The 20,986-nt window shown below is 48.1% G+C and overlaps 2 protein-coding genes across 2 annotated transcripts; both read right to left on the bottom strand.

Annotated features, from left to right (window-relative positions):
* Window positions 1-1,834: 1,834 nt before the first annotated feature.
* On the bottom strand, window positions 1,835-16,246 carry LOC115081946 (myelin-oligodendrocyte glycoprotein-like). The gene is made up of 6 exons (XM_029586192.1): window positions 15,880-16,246; window positions 14,582-14,691; window positions 11,963-12,055; window positions 7,225-7,578; window positions 3,892-4,035; window positions 1,835-2,025 (listed from the first exon to the last, which is right to left on the bottom strand). Exons 2-6 carry the CDS (start codon window positions 14,667-14,669, stop codon window positions 1,883-1,885), a joined length of 822 nt encoding a protein of 273 aa, XP_029442052.1. The 5' UTR covers window positions 14,670-14,691; window positions 15,880-16,246; the 3' UTR covers window positions 1,835-1,882.
* Window positions 16,247-17,697: 1,451 nt separating this feature from the next.
* LOC115081945 (ribosomal RNA processing protein 1 homolog A-like) lies at window positions 17,698-20,505 on the bottom strand. The gene has a single exon (XM_029586191.1). It carries the CDS (start codon window positions 20,306-20,308, stop codon window positions 18,149-18,151), a length of 2,160 nt encoding a protein of 719 aa, XP_029442051.1. The 5' UTR covers window positions 20,309-20,505; the 3' UTR covers window positions 17,698-18,148.
* Window positions 20,506-20,986: the final 481 nt, after the last annotated feature.

Here is a 20,986-nt window from a genome sequence, read left to right as displayed (position 1 = left end):
CATTAGAATCCCTTTGGAACTATATGGTAAAGATGGACTCCCTTATTGTAACCTGACAGGTGAAGTAAGACAAACGAATATCTTTGAAGGAGAATTAGTAAAAAGATTCATGAACATCAGGAGAAATTAGGTAAAACAGACATCGGCTAAAGCAAGTTGAGAAGTGTTCAGGAGTCTCAGATAAAAAAAATGAAATAATATATCAAAGCAAAATAGAATCTTTGGAAAATACTGTGAGGGCATTGAATTTAAGAATTACATTTTCCTATTTCTGATTATATAACACCAATTGACTTGTTTAAAACACATGCCATTAAAATTCTCAATATACCGGAACAAGCTACACCTGTAGCAGTTAGAGCCTTCTATATTGGGTTAAAGAAGAATAAAGAGCAGACAAAAAATTCAGCAATGAGAGGGAACAAATGGTGGAATCATCTATAAATATATCGGACACATTACAGAAGTCTCAAGAAGAATTAGACATTAAAGAAAGATGGACTTTACCAGTTCAATCTGCTTTTCTAACAGATAAGGATAATGTCTTAAAATGTATTCTTTCGAAATAGATCTAAGATCTTTTATGGGCAGAAAGTTTGGATCTTCCCCGATTTGGAGAAAAATAACACAATTACGTAGAAAAAGGTTTTTGGGATTTAAGAAAAAGGAGGTTTCTTTCTTCTAAGTATCCATGCAGGTGTGTGATTAAATTTGGGGGAAAGGATTATTCCTTTTTAGACCCAAAACAGTTAAAATCCCTTCTTGGAAAATAGAAACAGGTGATTAAGGAAAGATAGAGTTCCATGTACTAGAATAAGTCGTGTTATTTCCTTGAATGAGGCTCCTTTTTCCTTTCTTTAAAGTAACGGACCTCAAAAAATGTTCCTATAGTTAGAAGGGTCATTTACTGAAAATGATTTTTGGATATTGATTGTTAATTGATTATATTGTTTTGACTTTATGTTGTATGTAAATGACTCTTATTTCGATTTGACAAGATATTTTATAAAACTCTTGTATTGGATGTGAAAATTCATAAATAAAAAAATAAACACTTAAATTTGATGTTCAATAAGGTTTCTCTGCATTCATAAATGTCTTTTCTAAACAATTTTGTTTTTGTTGTGTGGTATTTACTAGACTGTTCCTCTTATGATTTGCCCATCTGCCAGCCTGTAGAAGTGAAACAGAGAGACCGGTGGGGAGTGGTTCGAGAGAAAGGGAAATAAGGTAGGGTGGGGTAAGTTGAGAGAAGGAAACTAGTGGGAACAGGATCAGGGGTTAAGAGAGAGAGAGAGAGACTGGTAGTGATGGGGTAGAAGGTTGTGGGAAATAGAGCTGCAAGTAGGAGATGGAGAATTGGTTGCTAGTGGAAAGACATGAGAAGGAAGGGTTAGATGTATCTAGAAGGGCTTAGAAAGGCAGAGAGAGAAATGGAGATGAGAGAAGTCTAGAGAGAGTAGGGAGGGAAGAGAAGACAGGAGACCCTAGAAAAGAAGTCAGATGAGGAAAAGCAATTCAATGTAAATATTAAATAAATAAATCACCAGCTGTCTATGGCCCTTGCATCCATGACAACTTGACTCCGCTTTGTGCTATGGTGACATCATTAGTGACAGAGTAGCCTTCATTTAAAAATAAAATAATTTATAAAACGTCTACAAAATTTAAAATTGATCGAAGCTGACAGGCCTCAGCTCAAGGTTCTCAGATCACATCCGGCTGCTCCAGCTGTTCCCCTCCTCTCAGTCTCAGGACTCTCCCATCCAGCTGTTCTCCCCCCCCCCCCTTCTCGGGCTCTCCCATCCAGCTGTTCCCCTCCTCTCTGGGCTCTCCCATCCAACTGCTCCAGCTGTTCACCTCCTCTGAGGTTCTGCCAGGGTTAAGGGGCTACCTTACCTCTCTCTTTGCGTTGCTTCCACAATTTGAAAACAACCAATGCAACAAGCAAACTGCACGGGATCACCACAGACATCACGATGGAGAGAGAGACCACCCAATAGGGGCCCCGCTGGAAAAATGCATCTGAAAACGAAATGAGACCAGAGGATGAGAACTTTAAATTATATAGGGTATCACAATAGAATTGTAAAATGTTGTAGGAGAAAATGTCAAAAGGATTTGTAGGGAATGCTTTAGATGCAGGGAACTGATGATTGTATAGCTGAGATTCTCAATATCATCTCAACATCAATGGTTGAAAGGACCATGTGTCTTTCACACTCTAACCTTTTGACCACTAGTGAATAGAGGGCATCTTGCTGCTTTTCAGGAAGTTGCTTGGCCGCCTCCTTCATTTGCTTCATCAAGTCAAATATAGTGGCCCATGAAGAGCTGGTAGGAAACTTACGTGGGCCTTGAGCGTAAGGCTCCTAAAACAACTTTTTCCGCCGAGGGCATAGACACTTCTTGATTCCTTCCCTGATGGGCACCAAGGAACATGTTCTTGACTTTTCTCGAGAGCAGATTCAACTACTACGGACTGGTGCGGCAGCCGTCTCTCTCTTTTTGAATCCAGGAGCTTTCTGATGAGAGAGTTCACGTCTGCCTTCTTATTAAAGGGAGCCACAGCTAGAGGGGGGGGGGGGGTTTCTCCGCCACAACCTCCCTGGGGGCTCGTCAAACTGGAGGATGAGCAGCATTTTATTTCTGGGTTTATCCTCCATCTGTAAAGTAAATGGAAAGACCTTATCCAGTTTCCTGATAAAGCCTGTGAAGGAAGAAGGCCTCAGGATGGGAGGAGAGAGGGTCAGAGAGGAGCCCTATTGACACCTCCTATCAGCAGTGTCTGTGGAGTCAAAGCTGCACCCCTAAGAGTATTCAGAGTCTGATTCACGCTGGTCTGCCAGTAGCGAGGACTCCCTCAGTGCTCGACACCCCCCCCCCCCCCCCCCCCAACTCTTAAGGACCTGTACACGGCTGTTTTGGCCTGGATCCTTAGGAGCTTCATTGGCCCAGTGAAGCTTCCTTCCCTGAGGAGCTGTAGATCAACAACAGGGTGGCATTCATAGGCCCCGATCCCTCTCTGTACACCTGCATCAGATCCGGCACCTGTGCCAGTGCCTCACCGCTGAGCACCCTTAAGGAATTGAGCAGAAGCTGGAGGATCGTCGTGCCTGTGTCTTCAATGCTGTGGCACTGCAGCACCTCTTACAAGGCCTGCTGGATCTTTCTATCCAACTCTTCCTCAAAGTCAGCCAACGCCAACACCGACTGGGAGGAAGGAGGAGTGACCACATCCTCCCCGTTACCGAGAGTTAGATATGTGGCAGATGCCTGGTCTAATGGAAGCTGTTACAAGCCTGCTTAAAGGAGACGTTCTCTTTAACTGTTTTGCTCTGCACCTCCCTCCTGCATTATGGGACATGAGTTTGTAGGATTAACTGTGAAAGAGCTGCACAGACCTAGCAATCCTCTGATACTGAGAGTGGAGATACAGCAGAGGAAGGATGTGCTGGGGGTGAGGGAAGACGAGTTAAGGACCTTCTCTGGATCTGATTCCAGGAAGCCCTCCCTGCTGCCGGGTTAGGGTCTACCTCACATGAACATTTCTATCACCGAGGCTGCTCTCTGCGACCGTCACTCACCTGATATAGAAATCACTGATTCTCTCTCTGATACTGAGAGTGGAGATACAGCAGAGGAAGGATGTGCAGGGGTGAGGGAAGATGAGTTAGAGGACCTTCTCTGGATCTGATTCCAGGAAGCCCTCCCTGCTGCCGGGTTAGGGTCTCTCTCACATGAACACTTTCTATCACCCAGGCTGCTCTCTGCGAGAATCAGAAATCACTGATTCTCTCTCTTGGTTCAGGATGATATTTCTGATATGACAGGAAATCCTGCCGTACTGATTTATTGTCATCAGGAGGGAGGTTTTGACGTTGAACAGACCTTTTTGCCCTCGTATGTCTGTGTCAGATAATGATGTCAGGCTCTGTCCGTCTTCTTCTCTCCAGGTCACTTCGGGCTCTGGGTAGTCTTCTGGAAATATACACACATAGTCCTCGATAGAGATGGAAGGAGCAGTGCCCAGACCTAATGATAAAATAACATCCGTCTGTCAGAATGTGAGAGATTCGTTCTATTTTACGCTGCTTTGAAAGCTCTCCTTTCTGTGTTCTGTTCAGGTAAGCGGCATCTTGAAACTTGAACTTACCCCCGCCTGCTTTCCTCCCCAGACAGGGCACAAAGCCAGTGATGAAACAGCCTTTCAGTTTCAAAACACAACATTTATTAAGTAGCTTAGAGATCTATAATTGCTGCGGCAGGTTTGGGGGGTTTTTTTTAATACATACAAAATTTGATAGCAGAACCAAAAGGAAACAAGATTGTGTTTCCTTAGGGGAGCAAACGGAGCAACGTCAGTTTTAGACTCATCGTTTTGGAATTTGCATTAGTCCTTTATGCACTTTTAAACATGGCTCACGCATTTTTTCCCCCCCCACCTACGTTTGCTGGTTCGTTTCCTTCGTGCCGCCTCTCAGACATCATTGATTATGCCTTACTTCGGTGCTTTCTTTTTCTTTCTGGGGCTTTCTGGTCTTGGCGCCTTCTTATCTTACACTCACTCTGCACTCTCGGTGCCCGCTCTCAGCCCTCGGTGGTTCTGTCCTCTGGGCTGACCAATTACATTTTTTTTCTCTTCGGGGCTTTTTATTCCAGTTAGTAGTCAACGTGGGGCATGTTTTCTTTACAGCGGTAAATTTAACCCAAAGCCTCAGGCAAACCATTAGCATTTTGCATTACATGGCATCTCCCTTTCATACAGCGCGTGTAATCCCAGTGCCGCTGCTAGCGGGGAGGAAAGATTAGGATCAGTGGGTGGAAGGTAAAAGGCCCCTCCGCCAGCCCTGGATTTATCAGCAGGCACCCATTATGCCTGTGCCTAGAGCAGCAAACATTTGGGGGGCAGCAGGCTGACTGAGATGCCCTGCCCTCCAGCAATCTCTTCTAACCCTACCGCCAGGGTGAAAGCACCAAAAGGGGCCTAGGGATGGCAAACCCTAAATCCTATCCCTGCCTTCCTCTGGAAAGGCCGAAACTAATGAAGCTAGAAAACAAGATGAGTGGGATAAAACAGCATCTGCTTTCTTCTGTAACCGTCTGAAAAGAGCTTATACTCAAAATCCAAGCTGAACCCCTGGCCTAAGGGGCTATGGGAGACAAGTCTGCTCCACCATCACAGCTGATAGAATAATGTGTAAGCTGCCGCAGGTACCTGGACAGAGAACATGGTTAGCAAAACTGAACCCCGAAAAGGGCCTTAGACAGGGGCAGCATGAGATCTTTTGTCCCTTGGTTCCACCTCTAACATGAGTGAACCGGTAGATGTAGTGTACTTGGATTTTCAGAAGGCGTTTGACAAAGTCCTCATGAGAGGCTTCTAGGAAAAGTAAAAAGTCATGGGATAGGTGGCGATGTCCTTTGTGGATTACAAACTGGCTAAAAGACAGGAAACAGAGAGTAGGATTAAATGGGCAATTTTCTCAGTGGAAGGGAGTGGGCAGTGGAGTGCCTCAGGGATCTGTATTGGGACCCTTACTGTTCAATATATTTATAAATGATCTGGAAAGAAATACGACGAGTGAGATAATCAAATTTGCAGATGACACAAAATTGTTCAGAGTAGTTAAATCACAAGCAGATTGTGATAAATTGCAGGAAGACCTTGTGAAGACTGGAAAATTGGGCATCCAAATGGCAGATGAAATTTAATGTGGATAAGTGCAAGGTGATGCATATAGGGAAAAATAACCCATGCTATAATTATACAATGTTGGGTTCCATATTAGGTGCTACAACCCAAGAAAGAGATCTAGGTGTCATAGTGGATAACACATTGAATCGTCGGCTCAGTGTGCTGCGGCAGTCAAAAAAGCAAACAGAATGTTGGGAATTATTAGAAAGGAATGGTGAATAAAACGGAAAATGTCATAATGCCTCTGTATCGCTCCATGGTGAGATCGCACCTTGAATACTGTGTACAATTCTGGTCGCCGCATCTCAAAAAAGATATAATTGCGATGGAGAAGGTACAGAGAAGGGCAACCAAAATGATAAGGGGAATGGAACAACTCCCCTATGAGGAAAGACTAAAGAGGTTAGGACTTTTCAGCTTGGAGAAGAGACGGCTGAGGGGGGATATGATAGAGGTGTTTAAAATCATGAGAGGTCTAGAACGGGTAGATGTGAATCGGTTATTTACTCTTTCGGATAAGTAGAAAGACTAGGGGGCACTCCATGAAGTTAGCATGGGGCACATTTAAACTAATCGAGAAAGTTCTTTTTTACTCAACGCACAATTAAACTCTGGAATTTGTTGCCAGAGGATGGGGTTAGTGCAGTTAGTATAGCTGTGTTTAAAAAAGGATTGGATAAGTTCTTGGAGGAGAAGTCCATTACCTGCTATTAAGTTCACTTAGAGAATAGCCACTGCCATTAGCAATGGTAACATGGAATAGACTTAGTTTTTGGGTACTTGCCAGGTTCTTATGGCCTGGATTGGCCACTGTTGGAAACAGGATGCTGGGCTTGATGGACCCTTGGTCTGACCCAGTATGGCCTGTTCTTATGAGTCTTCCTTTGGTGCTGTGGCTCAGCTTTGAATAGTCACTCCCAAATCTATCACCTTGTAATATGCCTAGGTCTGATTCTGGTGAGTCTTAGTGAGTTGTCCTATTCACTGTTAGAACTGGGTCAGACCAAGGGTCCATCAAGCCCAGCATCCTGTTTCCAACAGTGGCCAATCCAGGCCATAAGAACCTGGCAAGTACCCAAAAACTAAGTCTATTCCATGTTACCATTGCTAATGGCAATGGCTATTCTCTAGGTGAACTTAATAGCAGGTAATGGACTTCTCCTCCAAGAACTTATCCAACCTTTTTTGAACCCAGCTACACTAACTGCACTAACCACATCCTCTGGCAACAAATTCCAGAGTTTAATTGTGTGTTGAGAGAGAGAGAATTTTCTCCAATTTGTTTTAAATGTGCATCTTCCAGGATATTTTTTGATCCTGAGCTTACTCCCCACTTCAAATCTCTCCTATCACTCCTCTGCCTATTTCATTATCAATATCTCTGTAATATCAGGGAGTCCTGCAGTGCAGCTACAATATGGCACTTTGGTGTCTCCTGCAATAAAGGCTCCTTATCTCATTCAGTCAGGGTCAGAATAAAAAGAGAAAGGGTGCAAAGTCAGAAGAGGATTAAACTTGATGCTTGCCTGCTACTTTCAGCTCCAGCGTTGCTTCTTCTTCATAGTAAGGATCAGACCAAAAGATACAGGTGTAAGTTCCCTCATCTTTCAGCCTGACACTGTGTATCCTCAGCGAGACGCTGCCATTGGAGATGTGAGTCCTGATGAGCTCCGTCCTGCCTCGGTACTCTGGGATCTGGTCATCGTTCTGATCCGTCCCGTTCTCATACAGGTGCACGAGTACATGATATCTGGATCGGAACCACCTCACCTGCATGTGCTCTGCGCTGAGGGGTGGGGAGAGGCGGCAGGGTAACTCAGCATCTCCACCCAGAACAGCCACCACGGGTCCATCAGGGCCGATGACTTTAAATCCTTCTGCTAATTATGTGACACAAAAAACAAAGGGAATGACATTAGTCAGAAACAGAGAATATGAGGCTGACGGCTGAAAAACACAACGAGATGCCTAAAAGCGTACACTAATTGCGAATACCTTGCGGCAGGGGCAAAAACACGAATATTATTTATGTATCGAGTGTTGTTTTTTTTATATACCATCGTTTGGTTTTGCCATCACAACGGTTTACAAAGTTTCGATGTTCAACAGAGTGTTCAGAAATTCAGGTGCTTGTTAACATAGGTTATCTTGGTGGTTATAAACCTAGTTTTGGTTGTTAAGTTGCACAGGTTAAATGACGTGCTTTGGATTGGTTCTGCAATGGAAGTTGTAGCATAGTCATTGGGTGTTTGGTGAACATCCAAGTTCTTAAATTTTTATTCAAATCTGAAAAGTGTTTTTTTTTTTTTTTCTCCTTCTGGATTTTGACTTTAAATTTATCCGGGTATCAGTGCTGCCTGGCTAAGAGCAGATGTAAAATTATCTGGGCTTTATTAAGAACAGAGTGAGAAAGCAAAATCATTTAAAAAAAAAAAAAAAAAAAAAAAAAAACCTCAGCCAGCTGCCCCCTCCCCCCAAAGAACTGAGGATCATAGCAGCCTGATTGCCCCTTCCACCCCCCCCCTCTCCTCACTGCATGAAGGCTGCAGGCTCCCTTCAACCCCACTCCCACTGTCTCACATCAGCGGAAGGACCCTTCCTAAACCCCTGAGGCCACTCACTGAGCGCCCTGACCTTTCTGGCAGGTAAAGGCGCTGCTGTTATTTCTCTTACAGCTCTTCCCTGCCAGCGGTGTTCCATACTTTTGGTTGGTAGAGAGGCACGGGCCAATTGGCCAAGGCTTTCTATGTTTTGGGCTTCACTGGCTATATATACCTAATATAGCCTAACTTATCTGGATAGAAGCCCCCAGAAAGCTTTAGCACATCCAGATAACTTTGGCCAACTATATTCAATGGGGGAGAATCATCCCCCTGAGTGTCCGAGACACGTTCTCTGGCTAACTCGTCTGTATCTTTGCTTACCAAAGATGGGCTTCAACAATTTTATCTCCTATATGAGAGCTTTATTGGTCACAGGGAAGGAGAAGGCAAACCAGGTAGCTGGGAGAACTCTGCTATTGGTCAGAGGCTGTGGGAGGGAGCACAGCTGGTTAGGAGAGCTCTTCTATTGGTCAGAGGCTGTGGGATGCAGCACAGCTGGTTGGGAGGGCTCTTCTATTGGTCAGAGGCTGTGGGCGGGAGCACAGGTAGCTGGGAGAGCTCGATTGGTCAGAGGTTGTGTGAGCGCACAGGAAGCTAGGCGAGCTCTGCTATTGGTCAGAAGATGTGTGAGGGAGCACAGGTAGCTGGGAGAGCTCTGCTATTGGTCAGAAGCTGAGGGAGGGAGCACAGGTAGCTGGGAGAGCTCTGCTATTGGTCAGAGGCTCTGGGAGGGAGCACAAGCAGTTGAGAAGCTCTGCTCTTATTCAGAAGCTGGAGGAGGAGAACACAGCTAGGAGAACACTTCTGTAAGGCTTAATTGCAGGCTCTTACATAAGGCATTGAAATCCAGAACCTCCAGGGTGGCATTCTCAAAAATGCTGCACGTGCAGAGGTCCGGAGTCTCAATGCGTGGATGAGATGATGGTGTAGGGAAGTGGGGTTTAGGTTTCTTAGGAACTGGGGAAGGAATGACAAGAGTCTGGTGGCACCTTTATAGACTAACCGGTTTACTGAAGTTTGAGCTTCCCAGAACAGAGTCCACGTCGTCAGATGCATGAAGCGCACTCTGTCCTGGAAAGCTCCTGCTTCTTTAATAAATTGGTTAGTCTATAAGATGCCCCCGATTCCAGTCATTTTTTTGCTACACCGGACTAACACGGATATCCCTCTGAAGATTCTGGGGAAAGGTGGAGCCTTTTCCGATGGGATGCGCTCCATCTTAACCGGGCTGGAACCAGGCTGCTGGCGCAAACATGGGCAACTGATTTTATTGTTATTGATGCCCGTGATATGTAAAAGTTGCATTTAATGGTATATGTTTCTAATGCCAACAAGACACAATTAATTTATAAATTAGGGAGCTGGAGGGGAAAGGTTATTGTTCTATACTATAGTTGGTAAAGCATGGTGTGTAATGGGCAAATATGTACTATGCTGCATGGTTTGTTATGTTGGAAATAAAAGAATTGAATCTAAATTGGAACATGGGGAAAAGCTAACGATGGTTCAGAGGGGAGGTATCGTCAAAGGATACTGATAAACCAAGTACTTCCCCGATAGAAAAGCTGAGAAACTCCAGATGTTTGTAAATACAGAGCACACTGATACAAATGACTGCAAACTCCATGCAGCATCTGATAAGCAGGTTGTGGGTACATATAAAAAACCAGATCTTTTCTGATGTAAATGGTTAAACATTTAGCTGTTTAATGATTTAATGCAGAGGGTCTGCATTTGTAAATGATAAATATATTTTGTTTTTATGGAATTATTGTTAAATCCTGTAATCCAGTTAATATTGACTTGTCACTATAAGCGATCAATAAATCTTGTAATAAATAAAGAAAAACTACTTTTAAAATGTCTGTATGCGAATGCCAGAAGTAAGAAAAATAAGACTGGAGAGTTAGAATGCATGGCTCTATAGACATAATAGGCACCTCAGAGTCCTGGTGGGAGGAGGATAACCAAGGGGACACTGTGATACCAGGGTACAAATTATATCAAAATGACAGGGCAGATAATGTTGGTGGAGGGGTGACACTACATATTAAGCATGGCACAGAGTCAAGCAGGATTAAAAGTTTTGCAGGAAATAAACTGCACTCTGAACCCTTATGTATAGAAATTCCCAGGGTAAATGGGAAGAGTATAGTAGTGGGGATATTTTAACCGCCCGCCTGGCCAGGATGAGGAAACAGACCACAAAATGCACAGATGGCTAGTATAATGTGTAACACAAGAATAATGGGAGATTTCAGAAATCCTGAGCATTGACTGGGTAATGTCATATCAAGGACATGAAAAGGGAGTTAAAGTCCCTGCATGACATTGTTAGGGTAAGTACAGAGCAGGGGAAAGATCTGAGCATTAATGTGAGGCCTAGTCAGTGAGGCTTGCTTAGGTAGGTAAAGGATTGTCAGCTGCTTTGAGCAGATTTGCAGATGACACATAATTGTTCAGAGTAGTTAAATCACAAGCAGATTGTGATAAATTGCAGGAGGACCTTGCAAGACTGGAAGATTGGGCTTCCAAATGGCAGATGAAATTTAATGTGGATAAGTGCAAGGTGATGCATATAGGGAAAAATAACCTTGCTGTAGTTACACAATGTTAGGTTCCATATTAGGAGCTACAACCCAAGAAAGAGATCTAGGCATCATAGTGGATAACACATTGAAATTGTCGGCTCAGTGTGCTGCGGCAGTCAAAAAAGCAAACAGAATGTTGGGAATCATTAGAAAGGGAATGGTGAATAAAACGGAAAATGTCATAATGCCTCTGTATCGCTCCATGGTGAGACCGCAACTTGAATACTGTGTACAATTCTGGTCGCCGCATCTCAAAAAAGATATAATTGCGATGGAGAAGGTACAGAGAAGGGCGACTAAAATTTATAAAATCATGAAGGGGGACGGAATGGGTAAATAGGGAACAACAAGAGGACTAGAGACACTCCTGAAACCTGCAACCAGATGTAAAACAAATTGTAGGAAATATTTTTTCACTCATAGAACAAGCAAGCTGTGGAATCTGTTGCCAGAGGACGTGGTGAAGGCTGCTACACAGTGGGGCTCAAAGAGGATTGGACAAGTTCCTGAAGTAAAAGGCCGTAAACAGTTATTAGCCAGATAGCCTTGGGGGAAAGCCGGCGCTTATCCCTGGGAGTGAGATACAAGAAACTGATCAGCTATCGGGGATCCGCCGGGAACTTGTGACCCAGACTGGATGAGAGTGGCTCGAAGGACCTTGGCCTGACCCAGCAGGGCACTTCTCCTGCTCTTGTGCTGGAATAAATGAAAGATGATTGAGCCGGGATAAAAACGTCCACAGTTAATAAACGGGAGAGCAAGTTTCAAAGCCCCTTTACCTGGGGTAATGTGAAACATTGCCCACCTTCATCTCAGCTAAAAGCAAACCTGCATTATGAAGAGGTAGTTCTGGGGTCATAGAGGGCAATAATGGGCTGAAATTTTTATTTTCAGATCTACCCGTTATTTTCCAGGAAAATAAAACCTGCACAAAAAGCAGCTGTAAGTCACCGGGTGTACCTTTTTTTTTTTTTTTTTTTTACCACAAGCAAACTTTCCACCAAAATGCATTTTGTCCCCATATATGAAGACCTAGAAAAATAAATGCAAATATTGGAGTAAGTTCTCACCTGTATTTACAGTCTGGAAGTAATGAGAAATCACCAGAAGGAAGGAGAAAGCTCTTATCCAGAGGGCATTACGGTAATGCATCTTCAGTGCCTCTGAGGAAAATAAAATCAGGAAATCCAGAACAAACTGAAATAAAGATACACAGACAGCAAAAGATCTCGAAGCTCAGGGACAGGAGAATGTTCCAGCAGTATCCAACCAAAGTGAATTGGTAGAGCTGAATCCATATGGAATAGCAGGGGGTGCTGCAGGGTAGGAGTGAGGTGCATTGGCAGAGCTGTGTGTGAGGGTCTCAGTACTGGAATAGCAGGAGGTGCTGCAGGGCAGGAGTGAGGAGCATTGGCAGAGCTGTGTGTCAGGGTCTCAGTACTGGAATAGCAGGAGGTGCTGCAGGGCAGGAGTGAGGTGCATTGGTAGAGCTGTGTGTGAGGGTCTCAGTACTGGAATAGCAGGGGGTGCTGCAGGGCAGGAGTGAGGTGCATTGGCAGAGCTGTGTGTGAGGGTCTCAGTACTGGAATAGCAGGAGGTGCTGCAGGGCAGGAGTGAGGTGCATTGGCAGAGCTGTGTGTGAGGGTCTCAGTACTGGAATAGCAGGAGGTGCTGCAGGGCAGGAGTGAGGTGCATTGGCAGAGCTGTGTGTGAGGGTCTCAGTACTGGAATAGCAGGGGGTGCTGCAGGGTAGGAGTGAGGTGCATTGGCAGAGCTGTGTGTGAGGGTCTCAGTACTGGAATAGCAGAGGTGCTGCAGGGCAGGAGTGAGGTGCATTGCAGAGCTGTGTGTGAGGGTCTCATACTGGAATAGCAGGAGGTGCTGCAGGGCAGGAGTGAGGTGCATTGGCAGAGCTGTTTGTGAGGGTCTCAGTACTGGAATAGCAGGAGGTGCTGCAGGGCAGGAGTGAGGTGCATTGGCAGAGCTGTGTGTGAGGGTTTCAGTACTGGAATAGCAGGGGGTGCTGCAGGGCAGGAGTGAGGTGCATTGGCAGAGCTGTGTGTGAGGGTCTCAGTACTGGAATAGCAGGAGGTGCTGCGGGGCAGGAGTGAGGTGCATTGGCAGAGCTGTGTGTGAGGGTTTCAGTACTGGAATAGCAGGGGGTGCTGCGGGGCAGAGTGAGGTGCATTGGCAGAGCTGTGTGTGAGGGTCTCAGTACTGGAATAGCAGGAGGTGCTGCGGGGCAGGAGTGAGGTGCATTGGCAGAGCTGTGTGTGAGGGTTTCAGTACTGGAATAGCAGGGGGTGCTGCGGGGCAGGAGTGAGGTGCATTGGCAGAGCTGTGTGTGAGGGTCTCAGTACTGGAATAGCAGGGGTGCTGCAGGGCAGGAGTGAGGTGCATTGGCAGAGCTGTGTGTGAGGGTCTCAGTACTGGAATAGCAGGGGGTGCTGCGGGGCAGGAGTGAGGTGCATTGGCAGAGCTGTGTGTGTGAGGGTCTCAGTACTGGAATAGCAGAGGGTGCTGCGGGGCAGGAGTGAGGTGCATTGGCAGAGCTGTGTGTGAGGGTCTCAGTACTGGAATAGCAGGGGGTGCTGCGGGGCAGGAGTGAGGTGCATTGGCAGAGCTGTGTGTGAGGGTCTCAGTACTGGAATAGCAGGGGGTGCTGCGGGGCAGGAGTGAGGTGCATTGGAAGAGCTGTGTGTGAGGGTCTCAGTACTGGAATAGCAGGGGGTGCTGCGGGGCAGGAGTGAGGTGCATTGGAAGAGCTGTGTGTGAGGGTCTCAGTACTGGAATAGCAGGAGGTGCTGCGGGGTAGGAGTGAGGTGCATTGGCAGAGCTGTGTGTGAGGGTCTCAGTACTGGAATAGCAGGGGGTGCTGCGGGGTAGGAGTGAGGTGCATTGGCAGAGCTGTGTGTGAGGGTCTCAGTACTGGAATAGCAGGGGGTGCTGCGGGGCAGGAGTGAGGTGCATTGGCAGAGCTGTGTGTGAGGGTCTCAGTACTGGAATAGCAGGGGGTGCTGCGGGGCAGGAGTGAGGTGCATTGGAAGAGCTGTGTGTGAGGGTCTCAGTACTGGAATAGCAGGAGGTGCTGCGGGGTAGGAGTGAGGTGCATTGGCAGAGCTGTGTGTTAGGGTCTCAGTACTGGAATAGCAGGGGGTGCTGCGGGGCAGGAGTGAGGTGCATTGGAAGAGCTGTGTGTGAGGGTCTCAGTACTGGAATAGCAGGAGGTGCTGCGGGGTAGGAGTGAGGTGCATTGGCAGAGCTGTGTGTGAGGGTCTCAGTACTGGAATAGCAGGGGGTGCTGTGGGGCAGGAGTGAGGTGCATTGGAAGAGCTGTGTGTGAGGGTCTCAGTACTGGAATAGCAGGAGGTGCTGCGGGGTAGGAGTGAGGTACATTGGCAGAGCTGTGTGTGAGGGTCTCAGTACTGGAATAGCAGGGGGTGCTGCAGGGCAGGAGTGAGGTGCATTGGCAGAGCTGTGTGTGAGGGTCTCAGTACTGGAATAGCAGGGGGTGCTGCAGGGCAGGAGTGAGGTGCATTGGCAGAGCTGTGTGTGAGGGTCTCAGTACTGGAATAGCAGGGGGTGCTGCAGGGCAGGAGTGAGGTGCATTGGCAGAGCTGTGTGTGAGGGTCTCAGTACTGGAATAGCAGGAGGTGCTGCAGGGTAGGAGTGAGGTTAGGGTTGCCTACTTTTCCACAGATCACGACTGGACACTTGAGAACAGAGGGCACTGTTTCTTCCTTTCCCCCTCTTTTGCATCAATTTACACTTTTTCATTATCGTGCATATGGTATGAGGCCTATTGTAAACAAAAGAGGTACAGCACCAGCGTATAACCATGAAATACATATAATTCAACTTTATTCATTTTAAGACAGCAGCAACTACACTTTTTTTTTTAAATATACAATTTAGGGATGGGAATCGTTTATCTGACGATTGAAAATATGGGACTCCGAGGTCCCCGACAGCGATAGGAAACCCCTCGATTAATTTCATGGGTTCTCTTATCGTTATGGGGGGGAGGGGCGGGAAGAAAGGGCACTTACAAAAAAACACAGCTGGACCCTTTAAAATTAGTTATTTAGTGACCCCCCCTCCCCACCCAAAATGTAAGTGGTGGTGGGGTGGGGGTCCGGCCCCCGTCCCGTGGTAGGAGCAGAAGATGGCGTCAGCCGCCCATCCCTTGTAAGCGGACACTGTTCAGCAAGCGGGCTGGGCCCCCCCCCCCCTAAGCCCGGGCAGGGGGGGGGGCCAGTATTCAGTGTTTCTGCTCTGGGCGGGTTTGCAGCTCTGGTCCCTCTCCCCAGCCCTGGGAGCGCTCTCCCTCCCTCTCTATCTCACTCTCTGCAGCAAAGCCCCCCTTCCTTTCCTTCCTCCCACCCCCTCTCCAGCTCTGGGGGCCACTTTCACTTACCTCTTCCGCTCAGTCCTGACCTCACAGCGACGGTCTCCCCCCTCCCCCTCCCCCCGGTATAAGGGAGCAGTTTGTCCGTAGAGAGAGGTCTGGGCTAAACATTAAAAACCCCCCCTTTTCCCTCAGCTGCTTCCTCCTCCTCCTGCGGAGAAGCGAAATGGAATGCGCTCCCCCCCTTTCCCTGCCAGAAACTCCGCCTCCGACTGCTCTCCCCCCCCCCCCCCCCCCTTAACCATCTCCTCGGGAATGAAGAGCAGCAGACGTAAATAAGGCGCCATCTTTCAACCAGGGATCCCTTCCTAACTCCCCCCCACCTGCACCCAGCTGTGCCCTGAACATCTGCCCTGCCGGGAAGCTCGGCGGGCACACCCAACATCTGCATTGCAGGGGGGAAAACATCTGCCGGCAGTGGCCATCATGAAACAGGCAGCACAGAGGAAAAATACCCCAGCCCCAGGGCTCATCTGTCTCCTTCCTCTCGTGGGCTCGAGGAGAAAGAAGCCGAATCTGATTGCCTCCCATATTCCCTCTTCAATTCATGACTTTGGGCCTCAGCAGACCCCCCCTGACCTTCTGTCTGTGGGATCTCCCCGGGCGTTTCTTCCTGATCCGGAGGGGCACCGTGCACTTCTCTCCAGCGCTCCCCGGCTTGGTGCCCAGTCCTGTCCTGGGGGCCCCCCACCAGCCAGTCGGGTTTTCAGGATACCCACAATGAATATGCACGAGAGAAAATTTGCATGGACAGGGCTGGGGATCACTGCTTGCCCCTGACTATAGGTGCATTCAGACTGCAGCTCCTCCTCCCCACCTCCAAATCTCAATTCTGCCCCTTCCGCCTCAGTAATGGTCTTCCTGAACAGGTGCTGGGCTCCCTCTCTTGCCAGACACAGATCCAGCCTGGAAACCTCTCTCTCCTCTGTCAGGCTGCTTTCAGTACCGGCAGCTCAACTCTTCCTGCTCCTGCAACAGATGCGCAGACTGGGGAGGGCATTTCTCCGCTTATCTCGGCCAGAAGCGGGAGGTTGATATTCTGGGCCTGTTACATTACTTAAGAAATAACCACCAGAGCTTTCCTGGAAATATTTACAGATCCCTGCAGCGGTGACACACGAGCAAAGTTGCTCCTTCCCGAACTGAATCCCCATCCCGTCTACTATAAAGTCTTCTCAGCCATGGCCTCTGTCTTCTCAACAGAACTTCGTAAAGGATGGCAGATAAGGACCGAAAGGGCCCAGGGAGTCCAGGCCGGACCCGGGAGCAGTTTCTCCACTTCGGTCAGATGAGCACAGAAATTCCCACGTGGAGCTTGACACTCGGATCAACATCGTAAATGGACCCAAGTGGTCTAGCGGTGCCTGAAGAAGAAAAAAACAAAAGAAATCAGAGCTGGGGGCTGCAGCAGCCTTTCCTGTCATCTTGGAAAGCCAAGCATGGGGCAGGGCCCATCCGTCAGGAAGGCTGCTGGAAGCCCCGCGCTGACTTTCTCTTCATTGGCAAGAGAAGTGGTGCCTCGGCAGCAAACTCCAATTCAGGCACGGAGACAGGCCGGCCCTCGGAATAACTTGGCACCAAGAGGCAGTGGCCTACATTCCCTGTGCCTGTCTGTGCACGTCAGTCTTTCACCCCCCATCACATCCAGGCATGCAGGACTCTGCACTGCCTGGCATCGAATCCCAGCTGCCGAACCTTGCACCACACCTCGACTCTCCTTACATCACTTTCCTTTGGTTTCAGTTTCAAAAGTAAAGCAGCTGGACCACCAAAAAAATAAATAATAATAGTACCCCCCACTGATTACCCCGTTCCTACATCTTACCCCATTCCATGGGCTGACACGGGGCAGGACTGACATCCTGTCGCTCCTGCCCCTCTGATGCCGCGTTTGAGGACGACGCCGGCCGCTCCAGGGGCTGCAGCGAGAGGGGAAGTCGCTCCTGCTCTATTCTGACCCTGCGGCTATGGGGTAAGTTAAGAGGGGGGTGTGGAGGCCCTGTCAGGAAGGGGGGGGGGGAGACTAAGGTGGGGAGGGAACAGAAGCAAAGGTTTTTTAGGGGTTTTTTGTTTTTTTTAATGAAATTAACCACAAAATGAAAAACCGCTCCAAAATGAAATTTTTAGTGCACCTTCCCCACCCCCCCCAATTAAAATCTGAATTTTTGTCAAATTTCAAAAGGATGTGCAGAGAATGCTGTTAGCTGCAGGGTTGGAAATAAATCTGATTTGGAAGATTAAGCAGGGCCCAGCACTGAACTGTTAAATTATGTGGAGGCCTCTGCTAAGACCCAAGCCCCTGTCAACAAGACATTTTATTTTATTTAATGCAATTCACACTCAACAGATGGAAGACAGGAAAGAGAAAAAAGGAGAAGAGGCAGTGAAAAAACTTAGCTCAGAATCATTTGATAATCCACGTCCAAACGCTAAGAATTTTTTTTTATTTTTAGAACAGAAATGATTTACATTTTTGCTTCTGTGTGACTTGGACAGGACCGGCTTGTTCTGCAGAACAAATCACATACAACTGGGATAACATGGCAACTGCAGTTACAGCGTTTTGTCTTCAATCTCTCTGTCAATTATTGCAAAAAGAGAGAGCACGCGTGAAACGTCCTCGAATGCATTTTACAATTGGTTCGTCAAAGTATCTCGCAGCCTGCAAAAGCCTCCAGGTTTTCTCCGGAGTCAATACAGCTGCTCGAATTCTGCATTAAACGTGAGCCGCCGAAGGGAGCGTAATCGGATTCTTTCATGCACAATTCATAATGGGTTCAGAAGAGGCCCAACTGATGCTTTCTAAAACATAATAATGAAACGGGACAAAGAAAAACGGTGCTGGTTTTTAAAAGAAGTCTTGGGCTGTGCTGCGCCTCTTGACCGGCGAGCGCAAAGATTTTGTTCTGGGTTCGTTTGAAGGTGGACTCTTCAGCACCCCGTGCCCCGGCTTGTGATCTGGGTGGAAGGCGACGCGGGAGGCTCCCTCTGGGCTCACCAGTATGCTCTTGTCGGTGGTCTTGAATTCCGCCGTGGTGTTTCTGTTGAACCCGAAGGTGACCCTCTTGGAGCCGCAGGACCCCCGCTTCTTGGCGCGCTTTGCGGTTCTGAAGGAGGCCAGGCCGCCTTGGGGGGTCTTGCAGAATAAGGGCCTCGGGGAAGCGATCTTCCCGAACCTGACAAACTCTCCGTCTTCTTTATTAATTTTGCTTTTCTTGCTGACCGTTTCCAGAGCTGTGCTCCTTTCCCCGCAGCTCAAGGCTTTCTTGATTTTTCTTTTCTTTCCCTTCCTCAGGAGAGACTCTGCCCGGGTGGGCACCATCCGCTGCTTTCCTTTCCTTTTGAGCGTGACGGGCACGGGTGCTTCTGCCTCAGTAGGTTTCACTAAGCTCCTGCTTACTGTTGCAAGCGAACCGTTCCCATTGCCTGGGGAGGCGGCTCTCTCTTTCCTCATCTCGGTGGCCACTGACGCTGCAGCGCTACCCCCTGGAACTTCAGAAGACTTACTTACATTTCCAAACTGCATTTCTGTAGATTCAGCGTTCACCTCTATCCTCTTTCCCTTGCATCGTTTCTGTTTATTTTGCGTTCTAGTGATCGGCAGGTCCTCCGGGCAGCAACTACTGCCTTCCTGCCCCCCACCCGGCGCCTTGGTTTTTGTGCTCTCGCAGGCTTCCAGGCTGGCCCCTGTGCTCTTTCTCCTTTTGCCAGCTTCCAGCTCACAGGTATTTCTGGATGAATCCAAAGAGCCCTGGACAGCAGCAGTTTCAGGGCCACCGCTTTTGGGCTCTCTTTTCCTCTTCTTCTTCTTCTTAAGCCTGACACCCGACGCTGCTTCCACCTCAACGTTGCTCGATTTTTTTTCTTTTTCACCCTGATCTTTGCCTCTCTTTAGCTCAGCTTTGATCTTCTTTGAAACTTTGTTTGCCTTCTTCATGAATCGCCTGCTGCTGAATCTGTCGTCTTCGTCTGTAGACACGTCTTCAGGGAAGTCATCTTGTGGGAAAATCCCTTCTGCTAAATCCTGAAACCTTTTTACCAGTTTGTACAGTCGCTTCCTGTTCTGAGCAGGAGTGCTTTTTCCACTGGCTAATTCGAAGAGTCTGTCAGCCACAGCCTTATAATCAAACTGCAGGACAGGCCCTATGCTTTCACAACTATCCTTTTCATCCCCTTCCTCCCCCGCTTCCAGTCCATCTTCTATAAACAAGCCTTTATTCTCCTTGGCTTTTAACTGTCTGGGAGAAGGTTTTTTGGACAATATTTTCTCTTCATTCTCTTCTACATCACCTCGGCTCGTTTTCAGCTCATTCATCAAATCTTCTATGGCAAAAGGTGCTTGATCCACAATAGTTTCAAAGATACCCCGGGCAATGGCCTGCATCAGAAAGGGGTCTTTAGTTTCGGCTGCAATCTTGCAGAAGGGCTCAATCAGCTGCAGGTTCTGACTGGCCACGAGCTCCTCCGCTCCAACACGGGCCAGTTCTTCGAGATAGATGTCGATCAGGTGAAATCGGATCCCGTTCGGGGCCTTGCTCTCACCGTGCAGCACCTCCTCCGTGAGCAGGTTCAGAAACTCTTCCGCCAAGCTGCCATCCCAGGCGTTTCTTTTCAGCACCTCCAAGGTCTGCCTCATCATCCTGCGGCTCAGCAGGTAATACTTATCCAGGCGCAGCCGGTCTATGCCATTCCATTCGCGACTCATGGTTTGCCAGAAGGTCTGAATAAAGGTGCGCTGCGCCTGCCGGTTCCGGAAAGCGTGCAGGAGCTGAGAGATGGTGTCGGCCAGAGCCTCCTGCAGCAGGGGTTTATCCTGCATCCACATGCAGTAAAAGAGTCCTTTCCAGATCTTGAGGAGCTCTTCCGGGCTGAAACCACCCGTCCGCTGGGTCGTCTTGACGGTGATGTACTTGCGCAGCCTCTTTACGGCCCGGTCCCGTAACACCTTCTCGTTGCAGGCCAGTCTTTGCGCGAATCCTATCTCGGCGGGCTGTAGCGCGGAAGCCATGGCGCCCACGGCGCTTCGCAAGCCCCTGCAGCTCCTGCCGAACTTTTTCCGCCTGCTTACGGTAATGTGCAAACCACGTGGAACTCGCTTCCGCGATCGTCACGGGCGCGTAATGACGTCACGCGCCGGGCCGCGCGTCGCACGACGTATATACCGCGCTGCTAGATTGGGCCATTTAATTTAATTTTTTTTTTTTTACCCGCTCTGCGGGAGAACTGTATTTGTGCGGACTGGGTTAGTTTGGGGCTGCCGCCTTTTTCTCGGCCTCCGGCAGCCGTCGCAGAGTGATGACCTCATCGGCTGCAGCCAATCGGAAGTGACGAAACAGGAGGGCGGATGCGGGAGGCACGGCGGGAAGAGTAAATCGCACGCTGCCCGCTAGAGGGCGAGCTCTTCCAGCACCCGGCTTCTCTGGTGTGTTTTTGTTGTTTGTTTTTATTTTAACCTTCCCCGTGCTGCTCGCAGGTGTTCGGCAAACCCAGCATTCCGCCGTTGCTGCCGAAGCCGAAGTTGCACGAGAGAGGATAAAGATTGTGTGGCCGCCTTCACCCAAAGCCACGACAATCTCTGGGAGATCAGAAGATGCTGGGTGTTTATTTAATGGTACGGAGAGCTGGATATTTAATTATCTAATGTTTTTTATTTTAAATTTTGGGGGGGTGTTTCATGTGTCTGCTG

Source organism: Rhinatrema bivittatum, unplaced genomic scaffold (genome assembly GCF_901001135.1).
Source record: "Rhinatrema bivittatum unplaced genomic scaffold, aRhiBiv1.1, whole genome shotgun sequence".
In the NCBI taxonomy this organism is placed as follows: Eukaryota; Metazoa; Chordata; class Amphibia; order Gymnophiona; family Rhinatrematidae; genus Rhinatrema; species Rhinatrema bivittatum.
Note: the sequence above shows the minus strand (reverse complement) of the source record. Positions and strands in the feature narration are given on the sequence as shown.

Excerpts from the sequence above, each read along its gene's own strand:
- LOC115081946 (XM_029586192.1), bottom strand. The coding sequence starts at position 14,669 with ATGAAAAAGTGTAAATTGATGCAAAAGAGGGGGAAAGGAAGAAACAGT. Across the intron at positions 4,036-7,224 it reads GCTGGAGCTGAAAGTAGCAG|GTCTGGGCACTGCTCCTTCC; the intron begins GCAAGCATCAAG and ends TTTTATCATTAG. Across the intron at positions 2,026-3,891 it reads AGACATACGAGGGCAAAAAG|ATGCATTTTTCCAGCGGGGC; the intron begins GTCTGTTCAACG and ends TTTCGTTTTCAG.
- LOC115081945 (XM_029586191.1), bottom strand. The coding sequence starts at position 20,308 with ATGGCTTCCGCGCTACAGCCCGCCGAGATAGGATTCGCGCAAAGACTG.